Raw genomic sequence first — 23581 nt, forward strand, 5'->3', positions numbered from 1 at the left:
CCCCAAGCATGCCCCTGCTGGCTCTAGTTAACCCCTCCCAGCCATGCCCCAGGTGGCTCTAGTTAACCCCCCCGAGCCATGCCCCTGGTGGCTCTAGTTAACCCCCCCCCCCAGCCATGCCCCTGGTGGTTCTAGTTAACCCCCCAGCCATGCCCCTGGTGGCTCTAGTTAACCCCCCCCAGTCATGCCCTTGGTGGCTCTAGTTAACACCCCCACCCCCCCAGTCATGCCCCTGGTGGCTCTGGTTAACCCCCAGTGTCTGTCTAAAATAAAAAAAAATAAACATTCCACTCACCTTTCCTCTACTCCCATGCTGCCCAGGTCTTCTTCTCTCCCCTCTAGCCTGTGCCAGTCTTCTGCAGGTGGGCGCACGATTAAAGAGTCACTGTCGTTTTTTTTTTTGTTTGTTTTTTTTGGCAGAAATCAATAGTCCACGTGAATTTAAGAAACCTTGTAATTGGGATTATTAGCCAAATATGCCATTATCTGCATTTAAGCCCCCCCCCCCCCCCTCCTCTTTTCCATCAACTGCAAAAAATCAGGAAATTGTGACTTGTTACATCAGACGTACCCAGTCTGTTCTAGGGAGAGGGGAGGGAGGAGGAGGGAGTTAGCGACAACAGAAAGCAGATTACAGGAAAGGATGACAGGCAAGGAGCTGGGTGAATGCTGTAATCAGAGGTCAGAGAGGTCAGTGCTGACTGTCAGAGGAGATAAAGAGTGAGGTATTTGTGGATTAACTCTTTGTTGTCCTGCTTTGGTGTTTTATTTATCTCTCTATAGGAGAACAATGAAGATAGGGGGGAGAGCTTCAAACTGCTTTTTCATGATAAAAATGCATTTTTCGGCTGGCTAATAAACCCAATTACAAAGTTTCATTAAATCGCCTGGACTATTGATTTCTGCAAAAAACTAATTCACAACAGTGACACTTTAGATGACTTCATTGCACGTGGCCCGCAGGAGAAGGAAGATATGCGCTGCTCTGGTGGGGAAGGGGATGGCACTCACAGCATCCTTCTGTCTGGCAGCCATCACAGACAGAGGAAGATGCTGTGTATGCCGGCTCCTGCCCCACCAGAGCGGTGCACGTCACAGGAGAGCCGCAGGCCACATCGGGAGGTCTCAGGGGCTGGAGGAAAAACATCCAGCGATAGGAAATCTTGCGGACTTACACAACTCTTCAAAGAGGTCAGAGGAGGATGTCAAGAATCATCAAGCAAACTGCAGCCGAATACTAGGCTGTTTCTCCAAGTAATGGGCACAGACGGCCTATAAAAACAGATGATCAGTGTGAGTGCCATTGCTGTTTTAGAGAAAGAAAAAGACAAGACTCCAATGAGCAAAAGGGCGCAAACACTGGATCATTGAGCAATGGAAAAACATTGCCTGGTCAGATGAATCCAGATTCCTCTTGCACCATGCTGATGGGAGGGACAGAATTTGCCTCAAGTAGCCTGAATTAGTTAACCCTTCCTGCTTGGTGTAAATACTTGGGACTGGTGGAGGTGTTGTGATTGTGTGGCACACCCTGTGATCCCTGACACCTGTGGGAGGATGTTTGGACATTTGCTTTATCTAAACAATGGCCCATTCTATTGTAAAACAAAAACTGGTGTAATTTGGCAATAGCAACCATCACAGCCCAACTTTCATATGTTAATGTGCTCTGATAAAATGAAGGCTGAGCTGTAATTGGTTTCTGAGATATAGAGCATTGTGTCTGACCACCTGTGTATCCTATGGCGGAAGGACATTTTCAGCAGGATAATGCATATGCCACAATCTATCCTGTCCACAAAGGTCAATATTCCTCCAGAATAAGTTGAAAACCTAGTGGAATCTATGCCAGTTAAAGGCCAGGATGCATGTTGTACCATGGGAGGAACATCTCTTATATAGTGGCCATTTAATGTAAGTACGGTATATATACATATACAGATAGTGATAGGATTTAAATGGCGTTTTGTACTAAAGAACAAAGCAAATCCTTTACGGTAGAGGTTTCTTTAAAATAATGTTGCATGAATGAGTAATGTGTGTTCCTGTGCACAGAGAAAATAAAATATAAATAAAAGAGCATATCACAACAGAACAGGAGATGCAAATCTATAATAATACACTAATTATAGACCTAGAAATAAGTGTGTATCACCGGCCAAAAATAAAAACTTGGCTGTGCTACTGCACGATCCTTCTGTGTAGTAGGCGTGTGCATTTTGTTCTGAGAAGTGTAGCCATATGGGTTCTAGACCTGCAACCTTCAGTCTCTAACCCAACTAGCTACTTACTGTCAGACATAATAGCAATTATCCTGAAAGTACTTACTAAACAGACACATCCACAGACCTGACAAGTTCTCTTACCTTCTATGGATTTTGGTAGAAGACATTTTCCTGGCATCAGACAGCATAGTATTGATGCTCTTTAGTAGAACATAGTTAAAATGACTAAATAGAACAGTTAGAAGGGGTATCCTTAGCCAGGCACTACATATAGCATAATATGGTTGGTTGTGGGAGAAAGATAAGATTTACAGCTTCTTAAGTATTCATTGATCTATGACCTTACGGCTTAAAGGCTTACAAAGGAAGATAAGCACGGATAGCTTCTTCTTTTAGGTAAGTTTAGATAGAATTAGGCAAACCTCTGGCAGTCAGGCAATGCGATCTGCACCCCTGCAGACGTGCTGCAGGGGTCCCAATCAGTAAGTGACAGGAGAGGCCCTGTCACTTACATGTAAACGCCCGTCATTGACGTCGAGGACCTGGCCGATAGCAGCCGGTCCTCACCCAGTATGAAGCAAGCTCAGCTCCTGAGCTCGCTTCATCCCTTGATACCTAGGTGGACGTACATTTATAACCGTTTGAGGAAAAGCCCAGCCTGAGGGTGTGTAAATGTACTCCCCTGTTAAGGGGTTAAAGGAAACCTGTCCCTATGGTATTCTACCCACAGGGAGGGAAGCCCGGAGGCCTTATCAACATTGGACGTACATAAACTGTCCCAGAACCATGTATGCTATATGGTGGAAGAGATGTTAAATGGGCACTGTAGTTATAACTTTAAATCAACAGTAGATGTGAAACAAAGACTAACAGACTAAACACATGATGTCCCGGGCTTCTGCTCTCACAGAGAACGCAGTCATGTGATTGATGGACGCATTTTGCTGTGACTCTCTGTACTGGCTGGGACTTCATCTGTTTAGTTTCTTTTTTTTTTAACCAGCACAAGGCTAAAAAGTTGCCTTCAGGAGACTGGACCTGGATTTCTGGTAAGTATAGCTGTTTTTAAGTATGAAAACTAAAAAAATAAATAAATAATAATGTAAATTGCAAATGTTTCATATAACAGCCTGTTGATTTTGATTTTGAAAGTTATAACAACAGGTACTCTCTAAGACATACCCCACCTTGTTAACACTACTGATTAGCATGAGACGTTCACCAAATGAACTCTAATCACCTCACACTTATTATATACATTATGCACTTATTTTCTATGTTATGCACACTTGGGGGAACATTTATGAAGTCTGGCGTTTTTTACGCCGGGCGTAAAAATGTCCCTGCAGCTCCGGAGCTCAGGGGATTTATGTAGAGGTGCATTGCCTCTACATAAATCCTGATTTCACGGAGCCTCTCCATGTGAAAATTTTGAAACCTACGCCAGCTCAGAGCTGCTGTAGGTTTCAGTATTATTTTTCGTCGCGAAAAATGATAAATGCAAGGGTCCGCCCCCCGTCCTCCACACCCCCTCCCTGCCCAACTGGCGAAGGTGGCGAAAAATGGCCGTTTGCGAATAAATTAAGTTGCATCTGGCCGTTTAAAGCCAACAAATACAACTTTTTTGCTTGACAACTCTCCCCCTTAGTGTATCAAGACTGTTGTACTCATACGCCATTCTTAAATAAAGCTCCATGGCACGCCTTTTAGTACAGCCAGCCCTGCGCAGGGGTTTCAGAAAAATCAACAACGGCCGTTGTTAGTGTTTCTCACTGCATAGAGAGAACATAGCCTTTTTATGTATGTTATGCATACACTTGTTATGTTATATTATGGGCACTTTTCCTGTTATGCTTTCACTTAATTTGTATGTTATGCAGACATATACTTTCTAAGTTATGCGCTATGATTAAACATTTCCCACTTCTAAATGTCACTGAAGGTCAAAATAAAAATGTTTATCACCATAATGTTTATCTTAACCCAATTTCTATTATGGGCATATGCAGACAGGCAAGCCTATGGATCAAATTGTCTCTGAATCAGGAATAAACAACATTTAGTTGGGTGTAACATTTCCTTACTGTTTAGTTCTTCATTATGGTGCGTTCACACCTACAGGATCTGCAGCTGATTTTCTGCAGCAGATTTCATTTAAATAACTGAACACAGCATCAAATCTGCTGCAGATCTGCTGCAGATCCTGTAGGTGTGAACGCACCCCTTGAACAGTAAATAGTACATATATTCACCTGTATATACGCTCTGTCTGTAATAGTTGATGCAGAGTTTTAGAGTCAAATATGATATAAAAGTAACCTTTTCCTGGTAACTGTAACATCTCTGACAGCATCATGTCACGAGCGTGAGTGTTGTAAGCTATAATACCACATCTGGTATAATAGTACGAGCTCATGCTGTGACCTGTCCTTTGAAGACACGGTGACCTGTTCATGAGACAAATTTGGCAAGTCCTAGTAAAAGTCATAAAAGTTTCCAAAGATTTGAGCTCACTTTCACTGACTCCACCCGCCTATCGCTCCAGGGGAAGGTTATGACTTTGAGAATATAATTAACTGGTAGGCTACACAGGGAGGGGCTTGGAAGTTTACTAGGGAGGGAATAGGGAGGTGTTACACAGCCCGGAGGCCTTATCAACACTGGACGTACGGAGGACGCTATATTCACCTTGGGAGTGTTCTAATATCCTCATTGTCCTCTACAAGTTACAGGCTGCACACATGGCAATAGTGAAAGCTTTGTATAGTAAGTTAACCTGCAGTGACTGGCAGTATGATACATGATACATGCACATCAATTTTTTAAGTTTTTTTAAAGTCTGACGTGTGAACATACAAAACTCCAAAGGTTCTGACATATGGCACTGTAAAGGCATTAAAGGGGGTTTCATCTCTTACATACTGTATGTATCCCCTATCCACAGAATAGGGGATAACTATAAGAGCAGGGGGGTCAAGCAGGTGCATCACTGCTCCATTCACTGTCAATGGGAGCCTAGAAAATAGCTCTGTGGGGTACGGTTCAGTAGGGTTCTGTGAAGGAGGAGGAAGGTAAGAGACATACCTTCATCCTTAGCTCCCTGTGCACAATAAAGTCCCCCTTTAAGTTGCCCTGTAAGTTACAAGTCTGTAGATCCAGACTTTAGTTTTGACACTTTCTTGCATAGTAACACCTGCCTCTATGTATTAAGAAAAGAAAACCATGATATTTAGGCAAAGTCAGCCAATGATGTAATGTGTATGGGACACCTTAATAGTCCCCTAATGACAGATATTGGGTAAAAGTACTGAGTGCATTGGATTTTACCAAACCAGCACCCCCCCATCACCAGCGGATAAGCCACAGCTCTTCCTACAACATAAACATAGGGGGGAGATTTATCAAACGGGTGTAAGGTAGAATTGTCTCAGTTGTCCCTAGCAACCAATTAGATTCCACCTTTAATTCCTCACAGACTCTCTGGAAAATGAAAGGTGTAATCTGATTGGTTGCTAGGGGCAACTGAGCCAGTTTCACTTTACACCATGTTTGATAAATCTCCCCCTAAAACTTTATAGGGTATTTATTTGGCTTCATTCACACTTGCTAATTTGGGATCCTATTTTTTTAATAAATTATAATGTTGGGATTTCCAAGGCCAAGTCGACCCTATACAGAGCGTGCACAGACCGTATATATTGCAGACTTGTGAATGGCCCCTAAGTCTATAGAGCCTGTCTGTTGCAACAAGTCTAATTAAGTGGCAATCCAGGGAGTGAAGCACACAGCTGTATGCTTCTCCCATCCATATAATATGATTTTGGTGTCTGACCTAAAGACACGATCAGCCAATGATTGCTGTCATCGGCTGATCGTTGTTTCGGCTGATTCAGTTTGTGTAATAGGGCCCTAAGAGGTATGGGTTGCTTTAAGATGTTTCCAACAGTGAGCACTGCTCACGCAATAGAGGACATGTAGTATCACACTGTACGGTAGAAAGATACTAGACACACTCAGCAGCACAGGACATGTAGCATTACACTGTAGAGAAGAGATACTAGACACACACAGCAGTACAGGACATGTAGAGAGGAGATACTAGACACACACAGCAGTACAGGACATGTAGTATTACACTGTACTGTAGAGAGGAGATACTAGACACATACAGCAGTACAGGACATGTAGTATCACACTGTACTGTAGGGAGGAGATACTAGACACACACAGCAGTACAGGACATGTAGTATCACACTGTACTGTAGAGAGGAGATACTATATACACACACAGCAGTACAGGACATGTAGTATCACATTGTACTGTAAAGAGGAGATATCAGACACACACAGCAATACAGGACATGTATTATCACATTGTACTGTAGAGAAGACAGACATACTAGACCCACCAGGGGCGTAGGATTGACTGGGCCCCACATTTTTAAGCAAACCCCCCCCCCCCCCCCTCCTCTGCAAGGAGCTCTGCACATTTTCCTTTCCTACTTGATTGCCAGCTGGAGAACAGAGGTCATCAGAGCAGAGAATCAGAGATCTCTGTCTTCTGCTTGCTAACCCTTTCTTTGTGTTGCAGCATGTAAGTAAACATTGGGTCATTTACACACTGCAGTACATAAGGGGTTAAGCAGAAAGACACACACTCTTACCTTCTCCCCCAGGCCCCCATCCTGCACGGGCCCCATAGCAACTGCCTACCCTGCCTCTATGGTAGCTATGCCACTGAGACACACACAGCACATGTCCTGTACTGCTGTGTGTGTCTAGTATCTCCTCCCTACAGTCTCTAGAGAGGAGATACTAGGCACACACAGCAATACAACACACTGTACTGTAGAGAGGCGCTGCCAGTCACTGCATGCACTTCAGTAATATTGTGTTTCTACCAGTAAAATGGACACTGTTAAAGGGGTAGTGCGGCGCTAAGAAATTATTCACAAAATAACACACATTACAAAGTTATACAACTTTGTAATGTATGTTATGTATGTGAATGGCCCCCTTCCCCGTGTTCCCCGACCCCCGCCCGTGTACCCGGAAGTGTAGTGCATTATACATACCTGATACGCGTCGACCCCCGTCCGCCGTCTTCTGACAGTGGCCAGGAGGCTGGCCGACCCGCTCCTGCCGCCCCCCTCTGTCACGTCATAACTGTGCTCAGCCGCGATTGGCTGAGCATAACTGTGCGGCTGAGCATAGTTATAACGCGGCAGAGGGGGACGCGGCATGAGGGACGGCAGGAGCGGGTCGGCCGGCCTCCCGAAGATTACATCACTGTCAGAAGACGACGGACGGGAGTCGACGCGTATCAGGTATGTATAATGCACTACACTTCCGTGTCCACTGGCGGGGGTCGGGGAACACGGGGAAGGGGGACATTCACATACATAACATACATTACAAAGTTGTATAACATTGTAATGTGTGTTATTTTGTAAATAATTTCTTAGCACCGCACTATAAGGCCCCGTTCCCACTGAGCAAAACTAGCGGAATTCCGCGGCGGAATTGTCATGTTCATTCTTCAGCGCAGACAGGGCAGGAGCGCGCACCTCCCATAGACTCCCATTATGAGCGGGAGGCTAACGGCATTTCGCGGCGGACAATTCCGCCGCGGAATTCCGCTAGTTTTGCTCAGTGGGAACGGGGCCTAATGGTTGATCATCTAGTTATCCACATGTGCTGCAGATCCTGACTGTCTGTAACGTTGTGTCTGGTCTCAGGTTATGATGGGCTAAAAAGGAACATTGTAAGGTGAGGGACACTATATTCAGATCAGCCGGTGAATGGGCCTTTATGCCGGGCAGTAGAAGGGATAGTGGGCGGACCCTACACAAGGGGCGGGGCTGGACTCCTCTATAGTGCGGCAGTGAAGGGGTTGCCGCGCGTGAGAAAAGAATGAATGAAAAGTAGAGCACGCTCGCGCCCCGGCCGGCCCCGCCCCTTCTCTCGCTGCTGCCGTGTGTGACGTCATGCCGAGTATAAATTGCCGCGATGCTGACGTGTGCGCCCTTGAAGCCGGGCGGCTTGGGGGTGAAGTGAGGCGCGAAGTAACGAAGCTGCGGTTTCTCCGGAACACCCCCTCCTTGTGACCGTCTTCCCGTCTCTCCCTATTCTACGGAAACATGGCCGGCTATCTCCGAGCTGTCACCTCCATCTGCAAGTCCTCGGCCTCGGTGCTGGGCAAGAACCCTGGAGCCCTGGCCCCGGCCCTCACCCAGCAGCAGAGGAGCTGTAAGTGTGCCCGGCGTGTGTGCAGCAGGGAGGCCGGATCACCGCACGGGCTGTGTGACCGCTCCGGTACCGGCTGCACGGCGCCCATTGTCCTGTGTGACCGCTCCGGTACCGGCTGCACGGCGCCCATTGTCCTGTGTGACCGCTCCGGTACCGGCTGCACGGCGCCCATTGTCCTGTGTGACCGCTCCGGTACCGGCTGCACGGCGCCCATTGTCCTGTGTGACCGCTCCGGTACCGGCTGCACGGCGCCCATTGTCCTGTGAGGATGCGGCTGCATTATTCCCCTGTATGGTAATGGCCGCTGCTCCCGGCTTCCTAAAATATCCGCGTGTGGGGGAGCGGCGGCGCCTGTGCCCGGGCTGGGGGCAGCTTTACCCGGCTGCTCCCTCCCCACATAGCGGAGGATGCGGCAGTGTGAATAGGCGCTAAGGTCAGCTGCGATCTGTTTGACCTTCATTCATTGCTGCGGGCGGTGACCTAGCAGCGAGCAGCACCGGGCCCAGTCCCCGCCTATGGGGGGGGGGGGGGCTGTATTGGGGTCCGTACGTGCTCGGGATGAGATCAGTAATGAAGGGTTCTTATTATAGCGGCCCAGCAGTAGGGGGCGCTGCAGCTGTTATATTGTCATAGGGGGATGGGGGCTGCAGGTGGTGGTGTGCTGCAATGGTGGAGCAGCTGCTGTCCTGTGCCTCACTGGGGGGGGGGGGGGGGGGGGGTTGCAATGCATTGGTGGGGGCTGCAGCTGCTGTCCTGTGGGCCTCACTGGGGGATGGGGCAAATGCAGATGGGATGGTGTGCAATGGGGGGACTATTGTAGCTGGTATGGTGTGCAGTGCTATGGGGGGGGGGGCTGGTAACGTGGGCAGTGCAATGGGGTGGGGACTGGTGCAGCTGGTAATGTGGGCAGTGCTATGGGGGGGACTGGTGCAGCTGGTAATGTGGGCAGTGCTGTGGGGGGGACTGGTGCAGCTGGTAACATGGGCAGTGCTATGGGGGGGACTGGTGCAGCTGGTAACGTGGGCAGTGCTGTAGGGGGGGACTGGTGCAGCTGGTAACGTGGGCAGTCCTATGGGGGGGACTGGTGCAGCTGGTAATGTGGGCAGTGCTTTGGGGGGGGCTGGTAACATGGGCAGTGCAATGGGGTGGGGATTGGTGCAGCTGATAACGTGGGCAGTGCAATGGGGTGGGGATTGGTGCAGCTGGTAACGTGGGCAGTGCTGTGGGGGACTGGTGCAGCTGGTAATGTGGGCAGTGCTGTGGGGGACTGGTGCAGCTGGTAATGTGGGCAGTGCTGTGGGGGGGACTGGTGCAGCTGGTAACATGGGCAGTGCTATGGGGGGGACTGGTGCAGCTGGTAACGTGGGCAGTGCTGTGGGGGGGACTGGTGCAGCTGGTAACGTGGGCAGTGCAATGGTGGGGACTGGTGCAGCTGGTAATGTGGGCCGTGCAATGGGGTGGGGATTGGTGCAGCTGGTAATGTGGGCAGTGCTGTGGGGGACTGGTGCAGCTGGTAATGTGGGCAGTGCTATGGGGGTGACTGGTGCAGATGGTAATGTGGGCAGTGCTGTGGGGCACTGGTGCAGCTGGTAATGTGGGCAGTGCTATGGGGGGGACTGGTGCAGCTGGTAATGTGGGCAGTGCAATGGGGTGGGGGCTGGTGCAGTTGGTATGGTGGGCAGTGCTGTGGGGGACTGGTGCAGCTGGTAATGTGGGCAGTGCTATGGGGGCAACTGGTGCAGCTGGTAATGTGGGCAGTGCTATGGGGGCAACTGGTGCAGCTGGTAATGTGGGCAGTGCTATGGGGGTGCTGGTGCAGTTGGTATGGTGGGCAGTGCCATAGGGCAAATAGTGGAGCCTCCTGCAGATGTAGCAGCACTGTGCCCTGCAGGAGGAGGCTATTGGAGATGCTATAGTATATTGGGCTTGTAAGAGTCAGTTCAGTAACTGGGGAGAAGTTTGGTCCCTATCAGACCTAGATCACTGCAATTCACTTTAAAGCACAAAGAAAATAAGATTCCATCCAGGTTGCTGTAGAAGACTTCTATTTCTGCACATAAGACATTGCAGTTATAAGACACATAGCTGGAGATCGCCCGCAGAGACAGGGTAGGTTTCCTTCCCTCCTTGTAACCTATGCACATCTTGCCTTGTTTGTCTATCATGACTAGCTTACCTGTTGCAGGATGTTCATGTGATCTACAACATACTGAACAGTCTGGGCCTGACATAAGGTACACAATGTGTCTGCTCCTCTCATCCTCTCAGCTGGGTCTTAAAGCCGCAGTGTTTATTGTCTGGAAGTGAAAGTAGTCTTATCTGCAGCGAGCTGTATGGAACCGGTTTCCTTGCCATATAATGGGAGGCCTGCTGTTGGAGTGCCATTCCCTGTAATAGATTAATAGATATAACATTGCTTTCTAGGTGTACTCATAAGATATTTATTGGCACCTGCACAAAGCTCTGGTGGTAGCGGCAGCCTCATGGGGCCAGCTGGGTATTTTTTTTGCATCTGATTGGCCCATTGGAACAGGTGTTCATGGAGTCTGGTAGTAAGGATGTCTTAATACCCCTGTCTGGGCATCTGTGTACTGTGGGACCTGTACCTGATCTTTATGGTGCAAACTATTAACTGATAACATTGTAAAATCCAGACTCTTGGTTATGTCACAGGGAGATGGAGGTCATAAACACAGAACTGTAAACCCCAAAGACAAATAGAGGCTGCTGGCCTTGGTAATGCCACCATAACAGTGCCAATGGTAGCACTGCTGGTAACTTGGAGCTGTTGTCCCATCTCTGTATAAACCTCAATGTCTAACAGAAAATATTCCATATTTACACGGCAGCTCTGACTGCTGCTCCTCTCATGTATAAGGGCATCCATCAGACTATATACTGCTCTATATAGTAGCTAATACTGTGTAGGGAAGCTCCAGTCACTGGTTGATGTGGTTGAACGGTTCCTGGCAGCAGCATTTGTCACATGATCTAGTTGACCTTCAGGGCTGTGCTGACCATATGGTGGTACTGAGGCCTGACCGTGGTGACAGATATGGGCAGGGGAAGGGCACACAGCCTAAATGTAGATCAGAAAGCAACGCTTCCAAGATCTGACATAAAATCTGCTGTCCAGTTTGCCCTCCATGCAGTGTGCTGATCCATAAGCTTTATGTGCAGATTGTAGACTAAACGGCTTCTAACGCACAGCCATACTGCATTCCGTACATTAGCTGGCATGCGCTTGAAAGGGATGCAAAGTACTAGGCTACATGTGCGGGCCTGAAAGATGGTGCGATGCCACATACTATGTGGTGGTATTAGATTGGCTGCTGGGATTCTGTGCATATTTGCATAGGGAATGCCAGGTCACCCGCAGACTTGCTTTATACGGGAACTTGTCATTGGGCAAGGAATTTTAGCTTTTCCTAGGGCCAAACTACTGCAGTGTGCACCATCATATACTGACTATAATGGTGTCTGCCTGGATACTGGAGAAAGGCATTGAGGCCATGTCAGGTTTTTCTGCCTACTAAGCAGCACTTTGCACCCACTAGATCCTAAATGCGGTGCAATAATGTGATGGTTATTCACATTGAAGTTCATTCTGAAATCAGAGGTCTTGTAGTATGACTCCCTGGTGTTCTGTATACAGAGTGCAGTCCCTATGCCATGGAGGAAACAGATATACAGTTGTGTCTGACGGCTAGACTTGTGTTGGTGGGTGTGTGGGAGCTTTGATAAAATGTTGGCTCTATTGCTGGGGCTCTCTGTAGTAACTCCAGAATACTAACAAGCTGGCAGTGACACCATGGGAACTGTGCCGTCCTGCAGGTTCTTAACTTGCATCACATTGCTGTGGCAACTGGCAATACAAACAGGTTGTGCCTCTGTGTGCACCACTTTCCAGATTATTCAGGTTGCATGATCGTATGGCTGTGTCCTTGATGTGTGCAGGACTTCTAGGCTTTGTCCCAGTCCTGCTTGTGGACTGTAGATCTGTGGCTGCTGAAGAGGTCCTAAGTAAAATGTCCCTGTTGACCTGCTTCAGTCATGTCTGGTTAGGATGGTCTCTTTCCAGCAGCACTTGCTCTTGGTCCCCTACTCACTGCTGTCACACCTTCTATAAACTTTCTCCAGGAAGCTATTGATTTAGTAGTTTCCCTTTCAGGATAATCTGGACAGGCCCAGTCTGAGCTTGTAGAGGTTGGTGAAGGTTGATGTGGAGGTCAGATAGGAGGCATACCCTGTGACAGCGGCGTGCAGCCAGGAATGTAGTCAGACTGGCTTCCTGGATGGCATATGCTACTGCTGTACTGTTATGTTCCATCCGGGACACTTTCTGCAAACAGCACGGCTTTCCAGGCCTAGCTCGGATGTCTGAATAGCTGCATCTGTTTCCAAGGCTTAACTAACATGCTGCAGTCGGCTATTTTTACCAGAGATTGTCCTCCTGACAATGTGATCGGATTAGATGGCGTTCTATGGCTGCCTCCTTGAAAGAATAGGACAAGCTAACCAGACTAGAGTTCTGCTAGTTTTCCAACTGGAAATGGAGCACCAGGCTTTATTTTGTGTGTATGTGCATTGCGGTCTATATATTGTAGATCAGGAGTTGTCAGCTTTAGCTGGCCAGGCATGTAGTTTTGCAAGAATTGTAGTTTTGCAAGAGCCTGCGGTCAGCATGTTACACCTATGAAGTAGATGGCTTACCGAACGTTACATCCTTCACGTCTCATAGGGTTTTGATGAGCTGATCTTAGCTATGTTTAGCTATTGCTGTCTGACGGCCTCTTCCATAGAAGTGAGTGAAAATCTTTGGCAGTCATGTGGTGTAGTTTACAGGGTGTATGTGGGCAGTCATGTGATCTGTTGGAGTGGTCCCAGCTTGTGTACTGGTCCTGATACAGGAGCATAGGAGTTGCATACAGTGCAGACTTGTAGAATTGTCAGGGTAGCCAGACTGGCTATTGCATTCAGAATGCTAAGCTTTAGGCTGCATTCCCACGTTCCGTGATCCTGACGGATCATGGACGTGGAATGCATGTACTGGAGTCCCCCCGCGCCCGCACAGCATCTGTAATTAGATGCTGGGAGCGGGGGAGACTGTATTCATAAGCGCCGCGCTGTAATGAATCAGCCGCGCGGTGCTGTTACTACAGCGCGGCGCTTATGAATACAGTCTCCCCCGCTCCCAGCATCTAATTACAGATGCTGTCCGGCCGCGGGGGGACTCCGGTACATGCATTCCACGTCCGTGATGCGCCAGGATCACGGAACGTGGGAATGCAGCCTTAGTGACTGGAGAGGATATTGACAGTGGACCACTTTAACCCCTTCCTACACAATTATATGATGACAGTACTTCCATGGCAGCTTTGGCAATGTTGCCAGCTTGGCAATGGCACGGTCTGGAATAATTTTTGTATCCTTGGTGGGTTTTTTATCTGTAAACACTTAGAGTATACCTATCTCCTATACAAGCTCCCTGGCTTGTTTGCAGCTGCTAGAGGTGGTTGGGAAGGCGAAAACTGCTGAATCAGTAATTTTTTTTTTGTTTTTTTAACTCCCATTGACTTTAATGGTAGTTGCAAAAATAACATGGTCTCACAATTTTGCTGTTTGTGTAACATAAAATTCTGTTACAAAAATTTTAATGAATCTATCATCTTTAGATATTAGTGTTACCCACCTGACACTGCCACCCTGGAGACCACATTCTGACAGCTTATTAGAAAACCTAAGCACATTGGATGCTGTTACATTGGTTATTTTATTTACATAAACCTTTTTACTGGAATTGCTGTAATTGTAGTAAATTCCCAATCTCCAGTGGCAGCTAAAATGGATGAAAGTCTTGTCTGATCTAAAAGCTGGGGGGCAACCGGTGTATTGGTCTGGAGGCCAGGCTCAGGGGATTGCCTACACTTAATACAACTGTAGCAAACGCTGAAGTGTTGGTAACATAAAGAAGCCAGATATGCACCATTGACTTGTGCTGATCAGATCTGGACACTATCAGGACATAAGCCTATAGTAAAACTTGTATTTCCCATTAGAGGGCGCTAGATGTTTGCACTAATTTTTGAAGAAAAGCTTAGTTAGTATCCCTCTGCTTCAGCCTTGGTTAATAATTTACCCTTTTGTTTTTCCCCTGAATTTGCAGATGCAGACAAACGTATCAAGGTGGCTAACCCAGTGGTGGAGATGGATGGGGATGAGATGACCCGCATCATCTGGGAGTTCATCAAGGAAAAGGTATAGACCCTTGAAGATGTATGTTTAGTCTTTCACGTCAGCCTGTTCATTCTACGCTGACAAGTTGTGTAGTTTGTGATGGTTCTTGTTGGACACTAAAGGGCATTATGCAGAGTTGGGATAACAATGCCAGAGTTTTATCCAGGGTTGTCACTGACTTCCCCTCCCCCTTTTTTTTTTTAGTTGATCCTGTCTAATGTTGACGTTGAGCTTAAATACTACGATCTTGGCCTTCCGTATCGTGACCAAACCAATGACCAGGTCACTATAGACTCTGCTCTGGCCACTCAGAAGTACAGTGTTGCAGTAAAGTGTGCCACAATCACTCCTGATGAGGCTCGCGTAGAAGGTATTCCATATATGTTTTAATCTTAAGATGCACTTTATGCTCTGATCAGCAATTTAAGGGACTGGGTGTTTCTTAAACAGATCTGGTATACTGGAATGCAAAAAGCTTCAACTAGAAAAGGTATTGATGGTGTAGGTTTAGCTGCCAGCCTAAAAATTTACACCACCAACAGGAGTAAAGGGGCTTCTGCCTCCTCACAGCAGTATCCAATAATGTGCCCTCCTCGATCCCGGACATTCACTATTTAAAGGTTCTCACTATTTAAAGGGAACCTATCACCGTTAAAATGCTAGTTGAAATCTGTTTCCATGCTAGTCCAGTCCATTGAGTGACACTGTGCATGGGACTCCTTAACATGGGATGATCAGGGATTTCACTTAACATGTTACAAGTTACACCTGATCTTTCCCCATAAAGAATTTATATATACTCTCAATCTGCCCAGTTCTTCCTGCTCTATAACATGATGGCGATTGGATAGCAATGCGATGGCGGTAGGTTGCATTTAAGCTAGTGATTTTCTATGGTGGTGTACACGATTGGCCCCCCCAAGTATGATAGACAAAAGAACATTGGGTGCATGCAAGCAAGACTAGATGTTGATGGTTTTTCTAGCATTAAACACTGACCTATCCACAGGATAGACCATGGGTGTTTGGAATGCTGACACCCTGTTGCTCCTCTATTGGGCAGAGCTGTAGCTCTGACGCAAACAAGTAAATGGGTGACAGCAGATGATGCCTGGTGTTTGCTTCCCGTCAGACACTCATGGTCCATCGAGAGGATAGGCCAGCAGTGTCATATGCCTGGAAAGCCGTCCTAAAGGCAATCTCAGCTGTAAATAATGTTCCATACATTCTGATGCTGTTAGGTTAAGGAGGCGTATGGTACCTTTCATCTATCCAGCTGTGCTTCCACAATGTAGAATTATGCTCTCATTCTCTGGTACAGAGCATCAGGCATTCCCAAGCCCAAACATGGATACAGCCAAAGTTTGCATCAAGCTTCTTGAGTTGCCAGGAGTCAAAAGCCGAGGGTTAGGGGAACGTTGCTGAGCCCAAAGAGTTCAAGTCTGCTCCACACTAATAGGAGCACTTGATACTTCTATAAAAACATTAACCACCTATCCAGTGGCTAGGTGATATGAGCAGATGGATCATGAGAACCTAGGACCCAGCATGTATGTACTGACCATACTGTGACTGCCTGAATGTGAAGGTGGTTAGAGCTATGAAGTGTTTCTCACAGTGCTACAGATGAAAGCTTTGTATCCTATATTCACATGGATTTGTATTACATTGAAGCTTTAAGTGCATTGCTAAGGTACACACTGCCTCCCAGTGGAACACTTGGTGTATGACCAACAGCTGACAGGCTTCTCCTCCAACATGACTTGGGTGTTGCACTTGACACTCCTTTGTCAGGAGCCTTCACACTTGGTTATGTTGTGATGTGACATTCCAGTCTTAAGGGTAACATAATAAATCCACAGCGAGCTCTGCTTCATTTTGAAGGACTATTAATCATTTTCAAGACCTTTGTATGCTTTAACATTGCTATGTGACAAGACCTCTTGCATGAAAATTTACAAACTAGCACAATGTGTTTTTAACTGTTAGAGTTTAAGCTGAAGAAGATGTGGAAGAGTCCAAATGGAACAATCAGGAATATCCTGGGTGGAACAGTCTTCCGTGAGCCAATCATCTGTAAGAACATTCCACGCCTGGTACCTGGTTGGACACAGCCCATCACCATTGGCAGACATGCACATGGTGATCAGGTAAGACCAGCACCTTGGCTTCTTGTTATTGTTGGGGTGTCACTTTAAATGACCATATATTTTTTTTTTCTTTTCGTAGTACAAGGCCACAGACTTTGTTGTTGATAAAGCTGGGAAATTCAAGATGGTGTTCAATCCCGCTGATGGCTCTGCAGCTAAGGAATGGGAAGTGTTTGACTTTCCTGCAGGAGGCGTTGGCATGGGCATGTACAACACAGATGAGGTAATGGTGGCTTTATATTATGTCTAAAGCGGGGAATGTTTATCTAAAACTTTCACCCACTCATATGTAAAGCTGTGTGTTTATAGATACAGTACAGTATAGTCCTATTGAGACCATTCTAGCATTGTTCTTAATATTCTTTGTAACAAGTTTTCCTGATACCAAAAGGTAATGGAAATGAAGCCTGAATTCACGCAGCATTTTTCTGCATGTTATGCACTGAAATGTATGCATCATGTCTTCTGTGGGCAGTCGTTCAGCAGTTTACACTGAACATCGCATATTTCAAACACATGTAGGGAAATTGTGACCTTTAGGGGATCTAAATCTGAATTTACTGAAAGTATTCCTCAAAACTGTCCCCTCTAGCATTAGATGTTTAATTACATGTCTGTATATTTAATGTCTGTACTTAATCTCTTGGTTTTGTGCTTGGTTTGCAGTCTATCTCTGGGTTTGCACACAGCTGCTTCCAGTATGCAATTCAGAAGAAATGGCCTCTGTACATGAGCACAAAGAACACCATATTGAAAGCCTATGATGGCCGTTTCAAGGACATCTTCCAAGAAATCTTTGAGAAGTATGAATAAAGAAAATCTAAGATATTGCCTCATGGGTTAGATGTCAACTCTTTGGTATTTGAGCCACAGGTTGCCCTCCCATATGAAAGGGCTGCAGTTCTATGTCTGGAGGACACAGAATTTTTGGAAAGTCATTAGACATGACTTGTTCCAATCCTGAATGTCTGGGGCTCTTAAGATAAGGAGAATGAGAATAACTTTGCTCTGTGTAAAGATTAAGTCCACTGCAACTTGTTCTCCTGGTTTCATTTCTAGGCATTATAAACCTCAGTTTGATAAACTGAAGATCTGGTACGAGCACAGGCTGATCGATGACATGGTAGCTCAGGTTCTCAAGTCTTCCGGAGGCTTCGTCTGGGCTTGCAAGAACTATGATGGAGATGTCCAGTCTGATATCCTTGCACAAGGTAGGCTTGCATTTCTGCTTTGACAACTCTGATTCTGCCTCGGTGTGATAGAGAAAGTAGTGATATATTTTATATTATAGTGCTGTTGTAGTCCTTTAGCTCTGGATATGAGGTTCAGTCAGTTTACATGTGTAATACTAAATGATTCCTGTATCTTCTAGGATTTGGTTCCCTTGGATTAATGACATCTGTCCTGGTGTGCCCAGATGGAAAAACCATTGAGGCAGAAGCTGCTCATGGAACAGTTACACGTCATTACCGGGAACATCAGAAGGTGCCATTTTATACTTTATTTCTCTTAGCACATGAATCTTGATACACTGGATATTAGGAGTAAGAAAGGAGGATGGTACCTGGCTGAATAATTCTATATGTGGCTCCTACAAGTCTGTAGTACAAACAAGAAATAGTAAAGGAAAAAGGACTATTGTGGTGAGCCCAGCATATTATACAAAAAGCAACTTTATTAGTTGATAAAGTGCAGAGTACATAGAAAGTGCAATTATTCCAAAAGTGTGCAATAGAGGTGTGAATGAGTTATTAAAAAAGGTAGGGTGCTGTCGGGTAAGGTGACCCTCTCAAACCCTACCTATACTAGTTGAGGGACTGCTGGGTAAGGCGTCCCTTCGCCAGATGGTTTCTGGCCCTGCACTGGTTTGTCATATAGAGGTATGTAGGCTGTCAAGGAAGTATATATGTCAGATCGATGGCTTTAGTAAAATAGGCACCGATCGGTTGTGCAGTAAGGGGAGTTAGACTAGGATGGTGTCTCAGGTCAGTACACGGCAATAATGACTCATAACATTCGTATATGCTATCGTATGTGCTCTCTACAATTCCTATGTTAGGAGTGTGTAGCAAGTTTCCACTTCAGTTACTCCGACGCGTTTCCCCTCTGTGGTGTACAGAGGTTCATCAGGGAGGTATCATGGAAGTATTATGGTTTCGGTGGTCTGGAGGACCATCTTAGTGTGGAAATGGTCTTGGAAGCAGTTGGTGTTCCATAGAGAATGTTGATCGGTCCTGATGTAGGTTATTAGTGTAGTGTAGATGATCTGATGATCAGGTGCAGGCTTTAGTCTGTGTTAACAGAGGTCCCAGGATAGCTCCTAATGATAAGCTCTTTCCTATATATGTGGTTGTGCAGAGAATCATATGGTGATATATGTAGTTGATGAACAATTAGCCTTAGGTCACAAATGTGGCGTTGTCATGCCCGCGATGTAAGGCACGGCAGCAAGGTTGAGACCTGGGAGGTAGGAGGGAGTATACCCCCTTGTTTGGATGATAAATTTGGCAGATTTAGAAATGTCTTAGCATGTCAATGATGTGTGGCATGCCGTCGGGGCTATATTCTCAAGGGAAAGATGCTGTGTCCCTCCCTCAGATGCTCGACATGCAGGATCTAGTTGTGCAGAGGCAGCATCCTGTCCTGAGGCATCTGGTGTGCGTCTGAGACTCACACCAGGAGTCATTGCTGTAAACTGACCTGAGACACCATCCTAGTCTCCTAACTCCCCTTACTGCACAACCGATCGGTGCCTATTTTACTAAAGCCATCGATCTGACATATATACTTCCTTGACAGCCTACATACCTCTATATGACGAATCAGTGCAGGGCCAGAAACCGTCTGGCGGAGGGACGCCTTACCCAGCGGTCCCTCAACTAGTATAGGTAGGGTTTAACAGGATCACCTTACCCGACAGGACCCCTACCTTTTTTAATAACTCATTCACACCTCTATTGCACACTTATGGAATAATTGCACTTTCTATGTACTCTGCACTTAATGATCATCTAATAAAGTAGCTTTTTGTATAATATGCTGGGCTCACCACAATAGTCCTTTTTCCTTTACTATTTCTACACTGGATATTAGCAATATATGTGCATGCATAGAGGGGGTGATTTTCTTTTTTGCATCGTAATGTTAATGTTTACGGATGTTTGCACACCTCTATAGGGCTTAACAGACATATACATGTTATCTCTCGATTCTGAACATTCATCAATTCTAATCTTTCCTTCCCCGAAGGGTCGTCCCACAAGTACAAATCCCATTGCCAGCATCTTTGCATGGACTCGGGGCTTGGAACACAGAGGAAAGCTAGATGGAAACCAGGATCTGATTGAGTAAGCTTAATCTAAACTTTTTTTTTTTCTTCCATACAATTATCCAAACTAAATATTGTGACTTTCAGCTTTTCAGTTAAAGTCTACAGAGCACTTAGGGCCGTATTACACAGAACGATCTGCTGAATCAGGCCGATTTGCCAAGTTATCACTCTGTGTAATAAAGATAATAATTAGCTGATCGTGTCTTTTGGTCCTGACAAAATTAGCCAGACTGCGCATTGCTACGTGTAAAAGCAATGCATGGCTGGTTACTGTATTAAAGTATATAAATACCTGTCCACCCTCCCCACAGCCACTGGTGGAACTTCAGAGACTGTCTGAAGTTACAGGATTCTCAAGCCAATCACTGGCCAAAATAAGACAGTTCCACAGCCAGTGACTTAATGGCCTGTCTCTTCAGAGACAGTCCCTGAAGTGGATGATATACTACTTTATATTAAAGAAGTCCGGCCAAAAGTATTTTTTAATGTTATTACTTATGGAAAGTTAGACAAATTTCTAATGTACATTTATTATGGGAAATGCACATATATTGCCATTTTCCTTAATTTAGTATATCATGGAGACTTCAAAATCTCAAATACCGTGAAGTCACGAACCAGGGTGTAATTCCTATGGAGTGTCCAGCAGGGCGTGCACTATATATAGAAGGAAATGACTACCATTGACTTCTATATATAGTGTGCCCCTGCTGGACACTCTATTAATCAATTTATGTGTATGTAAAAATGTTATGTACAGTACATTTTGATTGAGTACATTTATAGAATACTTTGAGGAGCAAGTGTCCTTGCGCCCCAAAGTATCCCATAAATGTATTAAATGAATACATTTGTAGGGAACTGAGCAGGGAGGGAGAGAGGTGCCTATGTGTATCTCACCCCCCCCCCCCCCTTCCCTACCTGCTCGGCACATATACACAGTACTACTCCATCTGCTCATAGTATGAACAGATGATGGGGGAGTAGTACCTGTGCTATCCCCATCACATCGCTGCCCGCGCCGCTCTTCTGAGGGCTGCTTCATGCCCCCTCCTCCTCTCCCCCTCCTCCCAGCTTCAAACTAACTATCCCGCCGCTCGCTCAAGGCCGCTGCTCACACTGCATGCTGGCTGTCAGCCCTCCCCCACCCCGCAGGGAGCATGGTGCTTCCTGGTGTTCCTGGCCGGCATGTGAGCAGAGCGGCAGGATAGTTAGTGTGAATCTGGGATGGGGCATGAAGCCCTTGTGTGAGGTGCAGTGGTGAGTGAGCGGCGGGATAGTTAATTTGCAGCTGGGAGGAGGGAGGCATGAAGCAGCCCTTTGTATGAGGAGCGGAGCGGGCAGCGATGTGGATAGTACATACTATGAGCAAATGATGGAAGGAGTAGTACAGTGCAGATAAGGTGGCGGCAGGAAGAGGGTGGGCGGACTGTTTAGTAATTGCCCTGGTACTACTCCTGCCATATGCTCATACTATGAGCAGATAGGAGGAGTAGTACTGTGTATATGGGGACACTTGCTCCCCAAAGTATTCCTTAAATGTATTCAATCAAAATGTACTGTACATAACATTTTACATACACATCAATTGATTCAATAGTGTCCAGCGGGGGGTGCACTATATATAGAAGGCAATGGTACTCATTGACTTCTATGTATAGTGCGCCCCCTGCTGGACACTCCATAGGAGTTACCCTGATGTCACGAACCAGGGTGTATTTCTGAGATTTTGAAGCCTCAGTGATCTACTAAATTAAGGGGAATAGCAGTATGTGTATTTCCCATAAATGTACATTAGGAATTTGTCTAACTTTCCATACGTAATAACATAGTAAATACTTATAGCCAGAGTTGTCCTTTTAGGTAATGGCTGCACAGACCTCACTAAATAGTTGAGCCGTGTAATAGGATCAGTAAACGAGCACCGATCTAGCAGATTGGCACTTGTTTACATAGCTTATAGGCCCATGTAATATGGTCCTTAGTTCTACTGAATGGATATGAAAACTGGTGCCACGTTACACATAAAAATTTTTTTAAATGAGTTCTCTCAAAGTGACAGTATATTAGCATATGCCATCAATCTACAATCAGGGGGAACCCTCTGAGAATGAGATTTGCTGGTGCAACACTGCAGACCTTGTGACTGTAGCTGGCTGCAAAGAACTGCATTCACTTTATCCTCATGATTTGTGAAGGTTTCAGATGTCTTTCTCTCCCCCCGGCCACTAAACATTATGACTTCTAGCATCTAGAAACTGCCGTTTACTTCAATTAAATCTTAAGTCTTCCAGTACTGAGCAGCTGCATGTCAGCAAAGGTATCAGAATGTGATACCTTTTGTGTGTAACTTAGGGTCCATCTACACAGATTATCTGCTAAAGATTTAAAGCCAAAGCCAGGCATGGATTTGAAAAGAGATCTCAGGCTTTCCTTTATGACCGGATCTCTATAATCTGTTTCTGGCTTTGGCTTCAATTTGGCAGATAATCTGTCAGATAATCGTTGTGTAAATGGACCCTTAAGTATATATGCTTGACAGTCAGAACAACCTCATCTGAAATTACATCACAGCTCCTGTCTGCAGCAATCCCAATAGTAGTCATTGGTGGAGCCCAGCTTCTCCTGCCTCATTGCAATTCTCAAGCTGCTTTCCCCCCCCTTCTTTTTACAGCTTTTCCTTGAAACTGGAGAAGGTTTGTGTTGAGACGGTTGAGAGTGGAGTAATGACAAAGGATTTGGCCGGCTGTATTCACGGTTTAAGCAAGTAAGTTTCTGTTAATTCAAAGATTCAGGTTTTAAAGAAATGTAGACTGAATTTGCTTCATTGCTGTCCTTGTTTCTCCTGCAGCGTCAAGCTCAATGAGCATTACGTCAACACGACAGACTTCCTGGACGCCATTAAGAACAACTTGGACAAAGCACTGGGGAAGAAATGAAGTTTGCACTAGTTCAATGGCCAGACAGTTTTACCTCATTTTTAACCTTTTCAATATAGGAAGTCTCCTCAGTGACTTTGGAACAAACTTTTTAACCTGTTTAATGCTGGTTGTATTAAACACTCTGCACAGATGCAGACTCTGAACAGGTCTGTCACCTGTTTAGTGCTGGACTTCAGTTTACTGCACCTTTTGTATGTCATCTTGCCCTAATGGTGCAATGTATAGCGAATAAAACCTTCTCACTTCTCCTTGTAAACTGAGAATTTTGATTGAAATGCCTGATATCCTGTGACTTTCAGATGTCTGTTTTGCTCTCGGGTTATGCAAAGTGGTTGAGGCTTAAACTACTAAGTGCATTGGAACAGTGCAGATGATAAAGGTAAGAGACTTACCCTCATCCTCAGCTCCCTATGGCTTAGAGTGCGATCAGCAGGTTAGATTCCGAAT

The 23581-nt window shown here is 45.9% G+C and overlaps 1 protein-coding gene across 1 annotated transcript; it reads left to right on the forward strand.

The window, feature by feature from the left end:
- Positions 1-8236: 8236 nt before the first annotated feature.
- Positions 8237-23390, forward strand: IDH2 (isocitrate dehydrogenase (NADP(+)) 2). The gene is made up of 11 exons (XM_069984373.1): positions 8237-8474; positions 14641-14732; positions 14916-15081; positions 16701-16861; positions 16941-17084; positions 17528-17664; positions 17921-18072; positions 18234-18346; positions 20111-20208; positions 22867-22959; positions 23044-23390. The coding sequence occupies exons 1-11, from the start codon at positions 8366-8368 to the stop codon at positions 23129-23131; spliced, it is 1353 nt and encodes a 450-aa protein (XP_069840474.1). The 5' UTR covers positions 8237-8365; the 3' UTR covers positions 23132-23390.
- Positions 23391-23581: the final 191 nt, after the last annotated feature.

The sequence above is a fragment of the Dendropsophus ebraccatus genome, chromosome 1, assembly GCF_027789765.1.
Source record: "Dendropsophus ebraccatus isolate aDenEbr1 chromosome 1, aDenEbr1.pat, whole genome shotgun sequence".
In the NCBI taxonomy this organism is placed as follows: domain Eukaryota; kingdom Metazoa; phylum Chordata; class Amphibia; order Anura; family Hylidae; genus Dendropsophus; species Dendropsophus ebraccatus.

Bases quoted from the DNA above. Each gene is read 5' to 3' on its own strand.
- IDH2 (XM_069984373.1), top strand. From the start codon at position 8,366: ATGGCCGGCTATCTCCGAGCTGTCACCTCCATCTGCAAGTCCTCGGCC. The intron at 8,475-14,640 runs GTAAGTGTGCCC...CTGAATTTGCAG, and splicing joins CACCCAGCAGCAGAGGAGCT to ATGCAGACAAACGTATCAAG. The intron at 14,733-14,915 runs GTATAGACCCTT...TTTTTTTTTTAG, and splicing joins GGGAGTTCATCAAGGAAAAG to TTGATCCTGTCTAATGTTGA.